Source organism: Pavona decussata, unplaced genomic scaffold (assembly GCF_977016875.1).
Source record: "Pavona decussata unplaced genomic scaffold, jaPavDecu1.1 SCAFFOLD_105, whole genome shotgun sequence".
In the NCBI taxonomy this organism is placed as follows: Eukaryota; Metazoa; Cnidaria; class Anthozoa; order Scleractinia; family Agariciidae; genus Pavona; species Pavona decussata.
This window is the reverse complement of record NW_028145519.1, coordinates 2,490,592-2,498,920: the sequence shown is the minus strand read 5'-3', so window position 1 is coordinate 2,498,920 and position 8,329 is coordinate 2,490,592. Positions and strand designations below refer to the sequence as shown.

General features: G+C 35.2%; 1 protein-coding gene across 1 annotated transcript; it reads right to left on the bottom strand.

Annotated features, from left to right (window-relative positions):
* Nucleotides 1-4,708: 4,708 nt before the first annotated feature.
* Nucleotides 4,709-7,980, bottom strand: LOC146471398 (uncharacterized). Its single transcript, XM_085120918.1, has 4 exons — nucleotides 7,912-7,980; nucleotides 6,702-6,930; nucleotides 5,846-5,961; nucleotides 4,709-5,315 (listed from the first exon to the last, which is right to left on the bottom strand). Exons 1-4 carry the CDS (start codon nucleotides 7,933-7,935, stop codon nucleotides 5,118-5,120), a joined length of 567 nt encoding a protein of 188 aa, XP_084977044.1. The 5' UTR covers nucleotides 7,936-7,980; the 3' UTR covers nucleotides 4,709-5,117.
* Nucleotides 7,981-8,329: the final 349 nt, after the last annotated feature.

The following is an 8,329-nucleotide window of genomic DNA, read 5'->3' as shown; positions in this document are numbered from 1 at the left end:
GAGTGTTCTGTGTTGACAGTGTCGCGACGATATGCGGTTCAATTGCATTGAACAAGTCACCGTGCTCAACTTTTTACGGTTAGAAACCAAGGGTTGCACCCAACGACAGTTTTCTCTCAGATCCTTTGAAACGCTATTTTAGGCTATCTGGAGTGTCTTTAAAGCTCTGGAGGTTCATTTTAGGCTGCGCTATAATATTTTTATCTGTTCGGTCATTCTAGGAAAAATTGAGTCTTTACGAAATTACTAGGGCATTTTTGTCCATTTCCCGAAAACCTTAGGTCTTATTTCCTTTCCGAAAATCTTAGCTGACCTTTTTTCGGTACCCAAAACAACATTTTTGTCAATCCGAAAACACTAGGCCTTAAATTTCCCATATCACGAAAGTTCAAAGTGAAAATTCCCTTCAGAACTGAAATTGTAGTCGATTAAGGGCCTTCTAAACAGATAATTTACTGAAACGATCCGTTGGGTGCCTCTGAGAAATCTGATTCAAGTTGTTGTTAAGGACATTGTAAAGAACATAAACAATGTTGCACATTTTTCCAACCTGGTTCAAATTGTCGTTCAAAGCACTGTATGAATGAATGAATGATTGTTTATTTCCCACAATTATAAGTAACATAAGAAGTACATAGTGCAATTTACATTGAAGTCGGGAGGAAGACTAAAGAAACCCTTACGGGCTTTTACAAAGTAGTCCCCCTTTGATTCAAATTACATTTTTAAGCTAAATTAATCAGGATATCAGGACAAACAATGTATCGTATTTTTCCGCATGATCCTTCATGGCAGTAAAATTTAGTTTAATGTTTATTACTACGGCACAAATAAAAAGAGAAAGTCGAAGAAGGGACAGTATTAAAGCTCTCAATTTTAACTTACGCACCTTTGTTTGCCCTTTGCATATATTTAGAACACTTGTAAGTGCAGAAAATGAGAACTAGATTATTCGATAATAGGTTCACTACCTGTTTTAATCTTTCCGGTTTAAACAGCTTAACGCTTAACCTGAGCGAAACCTTTGATAGAAATAACTTACATGTTTATTTAAACCTGTCTACTAGGACTTGTTTGTTCCCTTACTGTTACCATTTGAAGTTCTTTGTAAAGAACATAAACAATGTTTCACATTTTTCCAACCTGATTCAAATTGTCGTTCAAGGCACTGTATCAGGACAAACAATGTATGGTATTTTTTCCGCATGATCCTTCATGGCAGTAAAATCAATTAATTAATGTTTATTACTACGGCTCAAATAAAAACAGAAAGTCGAAGAAGAAACAATATTAACGCTCTCAATTTTAACTTACGCACTTTTGTTTGCCAGTTGCAGTTGTTCAGCATGAAAAAAAATTTAAGTGTCTGTGTTATGCCTGAGTTGAACATATATTTAGAACACTTGTTAGTGCAGAAAATGAGGACTAGATTATTCGATAATAGGTTCATTACCTGTTAAGTCTCTGCGGTTTAACCGGTGCGAAACCTTTGATTGAAATAACATACGTGTTTATTTAAACCTGTCTACTAGGACTTATTTGTTCCCTTACTGTTACCATTTATCCACTCTCAAAACTCACAAGATCGGTCGCTAAAATGCTTGATCGACATAATCGATCGACCATATCCTACGTCGATAGTCCATGTCACCGATGAACGCATGCTTGACAGGATATTTTCAATCAAGGTAACCCTTTGACGCGCAAACCTTCTAATCTTAACTAAAAAATGTTAAGATATCTGAACAGTAAATTGGTGATTAATAAACATCACGACATCGATATCTTATACCAATGGTCATGTAATTTGGGACAACACAGCTGAACATTTCTATAATGTTCTCCTTGAGTGTCTTTCATTCGGACTGATTTGTCACATTTTACTTTGTCACTAATTTTATAGTCCACACGAACGAAGATTACTTGGAAACAAAGTGGACACGGCTCTTGACTGCCCGACAATTTATGACGCACCTAATCTAAAAACTTTAAACTTATTCTTCTAGAAACAATATCATTATTGCGCAATGCTCGCTTCAGTTTCCTTTTCTTTCTTTTTTTTATTTTTAATTGTTTCCGTTTTATGTTACGGAACTTAAACTTAAGCAACGACGAAAGTAAACAACGACGGCGACAAAGACAACTCCCAAAACAATAGCAGTCGCTCTGTACGTGCGGTTGGAATTTACTATATTTCTTTGCCGTCCTTGGTAAAACAAATTCTAGGTTTTGTGGAGAACGTGATCACACGAAGGCGAATTTTGCCTTTTCTATCTTAGCTTCAACGACACTCTTACCAATTTAGTTCCTGTAGTTCGCCGTTTCTGTAGAGGTTGAACGAGTCGAGTTGAAATACACTCTTTTTTATCAGAACGTCTAATTTTGGGGCTGATGCTGAACGTTCTTATCTTTTTTTTTTTTTTTTGAGCCTAAAATGGTCTTAAGATGTTCTTAGTTATCTGTTATAGTATTTCAATAATCTGATGCGGACGTGACCAAGACACCGGGCTATTATTTGGGTTAATTGGACAATATAGACTGAATTTTTTCATGTATAAAATTATTTTATCCGTATTTATACTTTTATTTTAAAAATATTTGGTTGGAACAAAAATGTTCTTAACTGACTCTCAGCCTTGGGTAATGTTCTTAGCATGTTCTTAAATTTTTGTTTACCCAGCCTCAATGTTCTTATAAAAAAGGTTCTTACAAAAAAAAAAAAGAATAATCGCGAAACGGAGCATAAATAAAATGACGTTATTTTCAAGTGAGGTCATTCGTTGGCGTTGCTGTCAGTCGCTGCTCAACTTCCCTACATCCGTGACTGACTGCATGTAGGTGTAAAGTTGTTTACATTTATCCTCTCTTGATTTTAGGAAATAGATTTCGTTTCCAATAAAACATTTCAACAACCTAAGACATTGTATATTATAATTAGGTTCTAGCAGCATCATCGAATGCTAGATGGATAGATATATAATGGAGTTTAGAACCTTTTAAAGAGTCTTTGGGGGTAGTTTGATGTAGTTATACCGGTTTTTCGTTTCGAAGAGGGATACAATTTCTAAACTTTGATGTAGACTGAATTCAGTCGGTTTCCATCTTACTCACTAGTGTTGACGTATCTCAGCGTTGTTCAATTTTATTGTAGGTCAACCTCGTTCCCAGAACTTTTTAAAGGAAAAAGCCATGGGAACGAGGTTGATCGTTGGGTGATCTTTTTTATTATTATTTCCCTTTGTTTTGCGTATAATATTGTCTGATATTAATGACTACAGTCAACCTTCAACAAAAACTAAAGACTGGACCCGGCCTCAACACGGATTTCGACCTCGTCCGTTTATCAAAACTTAAACGACTAACTGCCAGGGATTAAAAGATAAAATTCACCGTAATCCCTGCTACCCCATTTCGTCTCTCCAAATGTTATTCTTTTTTTTTTATTATTATTACTATCGTTATTATTATTGAATTCTGGCGTCCGTCAGTTCAGAATTTATTGTAGGTGACAAAAGCCGATTTGAGACCACTACAGGGGAAAGTTGTTTAACCCTTGAACCCCTAATATCAAAGAACAAATTCTCCTATTCTGTCCCAAAACATTTCTTACATAAACACTGGGGAGAAGGTTATTAAAATATCAAGAAAATTCACCTTGCTTGATCATATCATTAAATCTCATGACTTTAGGGGGTTGAATAAGCATTGATATTGCAAGGAGAATTTTGATGTTGATCACTGTTAGGACATAAACGGTCAGCCAGGCAAATGACTATTTACAAAACGATTTACGTTAGAATAGTAACTTTCACCGAGCTGAAGTTGAAGGTTACTAAAAGTCGCTATTATGCAAATCGTACCTATTCTTCGACGGACTGACAATTTTATTTAATGATCATATTTTGTAACAGTGATTTCACAAAATACTTGACAACTTAACTCTTTATAGTTTCTAACACCATTGAATGAAAAAATGCTCCGAACAAGAGGCGTTGAGGGGTATTTATTTCAAGCTAAAACTGGCATCAGAAATTTGTATTTATCTAAAGAGAGAAATTTCACAAAAACGATCCGTTAATTGCCTTTATTCGTAAAATTAAACATGATCTTAAAGCCATACTGATTACTGGAAAAAGTTTATGCAACATCATGCTGCGGCTTTTGAACGATGACAGCTATCTTAAAACATTGAAGGCGTCACCTTTGATTTTGAAATTGAATTTTGTTGCAACGGGGTGATCTCCTCCGATACCCTTTCCCAATCCTTCCTCTTCCCAACCCAGGTTAATAAATTTCATCCCTCTCTTCTCATGTTTATGTGAGGATATTCTTGTCAGAAGGGCTGGTAGACCGTCTTTCTGAGTATCAAACTCGCTGCTGATACCACGTTTCGACACCCGATTCATACAACACTCGACACACTTAAAAGAGGCTCGATTTTATGGAACGCCATGACCCCTAGAGTCCGATTAGTAGCAGATAACGAGATTAAAGACATTGGAAGACAACTCAGTAACTTAAATGCATTCAAAAAGTTTAATTTCAGCTTAAGGCAACATCACACTCTACCGTTCATTTGGTTCTACCGTTCACACAGAGACTTCGCTTACAACTGATTTTCTTTCTTAGAACATCATCATGAAAATGGCCTACTAGGCTATTTTCATGATGACGTCAATTGACTACAACTACCAAATATCATTTCGTTTTCCTTTTCAAATTCAAATTTTGTAATCCCAGTGGAGAGCAAAGAGCAATAGCTCTAATTACCATGACAAAACAAACAACTGAAGGATTTTGGTAGTTGTAGTCAAATGACGCAATCATGAAAATGTCCTATTGTGAATTTTAAATTATAGCATAATAACAGTTAGCTTTAGCGTTAGATTTTACACGACTCCACAAGCTGTAAAGCCTTGATATTTTCTGCTCGTGTACAAAATAAGTAAAGATCATCTTTCTTTTACCCTTTCTAGCTTTTCATCCAAAATTTCAATCAAGGATAGCGTCTTGCGAACAAATCGAAGACAATATTTAATCCTTGCTCGTTTGACAGCGTGGATTCTTTATGCTCTCAATTATTGTTGAAAATTCCTTGATCTGTTTCCAACACTGTTTTAAACACTCGTACTTCTTACAAATCGGATTTTCCGATCCTTATGTCGGTTACTGGACCGTATTAGAGTTAATCTAGCTTTTCTATCACAACTGCAAGTGAGATACATTCCACTATCGTTGTGTTCATAGGTGTAAAATCCTTCAACAGGAATCTCCTTGAACAGGAAGTCATTACCAGCTGCACTGCATTGCCGCTTCTGTAATTTAATTGAAAGTAAATTAATTTGTATTAGGGTAAGTAAAAAAGCACATATCCTTCCAAGGTCTATTTTGTTATTATTTTTATTTTATTTTATTCCTTTCCGCATCGATCTATCATCTCTATCCATCCATTAGCTAAAGCTGAAATGAACAACTTAGAACTTAGAATAAGAAAAAGCCAAGTGATGTCGAGAATCAAGCCTTGCGCTAGTAAAAATGGAGTTTGGGTTTAGCTAATGTAAAGTAAAATGAACTTTGCTAAGCTTGTAAGCAAAGCTTCCTCATAAGTATGTCCATATGTTCAATACAGCCTACTAAATGAGAGAATTTTTTTGTCAAATGCACAAGGAATTTTCTTCTAGGCGTCATCTCTCTTGTGTTAATGACCTGTATGCTTGAGCAAGTGGAGATGTTGTAGTGACAAAATAAATTCTGGTCATAATATCGGCCTTACAGTTTATGAACCAATGAGAAAGAAATACTGCAGCCGTTTTAGGACGGCTTCTCCACAGCTCTTTTTACTCACCTCAAAAACTGTATTGTTTCCATTGATGACCTTCAGTGCATATTCGAAGCCTTTCCACGTCAACTGAATGCACTTCCGCTTTCCTGCATTAGTTCTTTTCGTTATCATCTTAAATCCTTGTTAAGAAAAGAAATAAAAAACCGTGTGTGATTAATGTGTGATTACTCTGTGAACGAGTAACCAAATGAAAGGACAGACGGAAGGATGGATGGATGAATTGATTGATTGATTGATTGATTGATTGATTGATTGATTGATTGATTGATTGATTGATTGATTGATTGATTGATTGATTGATTGATTGATTGATTGATTGATTGATTGATTAAAAGATGTACTATAAAACGTAAAGATAAATTTGTGTAAAACAACTTTATTGGGTGGCCTGCTTAACCTATGAGCTGATGAGCAAAACAGCTTATATACACCGTATATAAAATACGCAAGAAAATATAATGTTGATAAAACTGAGAGTCAACGTTGACTGAAATAAATGCCTTCAATAAAATACAAAAGCTTTACAAATCAAATTCTTTCAAAGTTAACTATTAAAATCACTTCAAAGTCATTGTCTTTCTTATAGTGCAGACGCCTTTCATCGCGAAGTTCCTTTCTTTCTAACTTTCTGCTATCGTTGCCACATTAAACGTGCAGGAGATAATGAGTGTACTTGAGAGTACTGACATCTGCATTTTGTTTAGCACGTGCTGCCCTTTGACACCTAATCTCGCCTTCTGCATTACACTTTACACATTTATACAGATATAAATTTATTTATTTATTCATTCATTCATTAGCTTGTTCATTTTGCTCACAAAGAACCTCTAAAGAGTAACAATAATTTTGTTCTACTCACTCGTCAGTTGATCATTCGTCAGTGAATCATTTGTCCTCAGTGTTCCGTTGCACCACACCTCCAGACTAGTAGCCATGTTAGCTTTTGATTGATCAACAGCCATGATAAGATTACCGGGACAAGGAGTCATAGGATCGTCCTTTTCTTCTCTGTAACTGGAAATAAGACTAAAGAGTTTGACCCTCTTGGTATAAGCTCTCGAAGCACCCAACAGGAGTACAGCCACCATCTAAAGCCAATAAACAATGAATACAACATGTCAGTGACCAAGGAACGTTTTCGGTAAAAGCCTAATTGTATTCAAAAGACCTTTACTTTCTCTTTCTCATTGCTGTGTTTTACAGCGGACAACAAATATATAACAGACAGGTTTCGGCAGAAACGTTCCCCTTCTTCAGTACAAACGTTCCACTAGAACTGAGGAAGGCAGATTGAAGTTTCTGCCGAAACATGTCTGTTAAATTGAAAATTGTCGTTTTATGTCGACAACAAATACTGAAATTGATAAATGGTTAATCCTGTGTTAAGTTATGAGAGAAAAAATTAGCTGCGTGATTAAAGAAATGTTTATATAGTAAAATGTCTACCTGAAATATTATTTGATCTTTCATCCGCAGTACAAATATCTTTTATACATTTCTTTTTTTTCTGACATTTGAGTATGTTTCTTCAAAGAGACTGATAATTGACTTTAACTTGTTCAAGACTAATCGCCTTTATTTATATCGTTCTTGGACCGTGTTTCTTTTCTCTTTCTGAAGCTGCCATATACGAGGATGTTTCTTCTATTCGATATTTCATCCGCAGTTCAAAATATATGTTTCATATATTTACATTCGTTTAACTAAAATATTATGGGCTACAATCAGAATTGAACAAGTCTTTACCTAAACTTGTAAAAGTAAGTCTGAATGAAATAACTACTGAAAAAACGTGTTTAATTCGGAATGAAAAAGGAAATCGTTTAATGCATTTGTGAACAACCAGATATCTCTTATATCAGTGTGCTATAGATAAATTCGGTAATTGTTTTTTTTGGAAAACCGTCTTATAACTAAGCAATTGTTTTACCAAGAAATAATGTTCTGTATGCTAATCTACATACATCAAAAAGTTAAGTAACTTTTCAATAAATTAAATTAAAAAAGATACAGTACAGCTTAAATTCAACTTAGACAATTAAATCTAGAGCAAATCTTGTTTTACTTACTGTGAAAATAACTTTATGCTCCATGAAGTCCACTCTTTTCAGATCAGCTCAGTAGAAATACTTCAAAAGACTGTTGACTGACTATACCTAGCTCAAGACCAATGTGCCTTATTTATACTGTCCGATGCATGAAAGTGGACTATAATGTCACAGTTCGGGAATGTTGCAAAAATTTTGTAAATGCTTTGGAATTTTTATCCCTACGTTATAAGATAATTGCTTTTGGTAATCTTGAACGGAAGCATTTGCCCATTGACCACCTTTTCTTTATTGTGTAATGGACAGAGGGGTGAAGGTAAGCATCCAGGGAGTACTACAGCTATAGCAATCTTAGCTTTGCCAGCACCCCGAAAAAAAATGCAAGGGCAAGGCCTCGCAAGCCTTCGTTTCATGGTTTTAACTAGTAGATTAAATAACA

What these genes read in the sequence shown, in the direction of transcription:
- LOC146471398 (XM_085120918.1), bottom strand. Translation starts at nt 7,935, where the DNA reads ATGGAGCATAAAGTTATTTTCACA. An exon ending in AGCATAAAGTTATTTTCACA is followed by an intron (nt 6,931 to 7,911) that starts GTAAGTAAAACA and finishes TATTGGCTTTAG; the next exon opens with ATGGTGGCTGTACTCCTGTT. An exon ending in GAAACAATACAGTTTTTGAG is followed by an intron (nt 5,316 to 5,845) that starts GTGAGTAAAAAG and finishes ATTAAATTACAG; the next exon opens with AAGCGGCAATGCAGTGCAGC.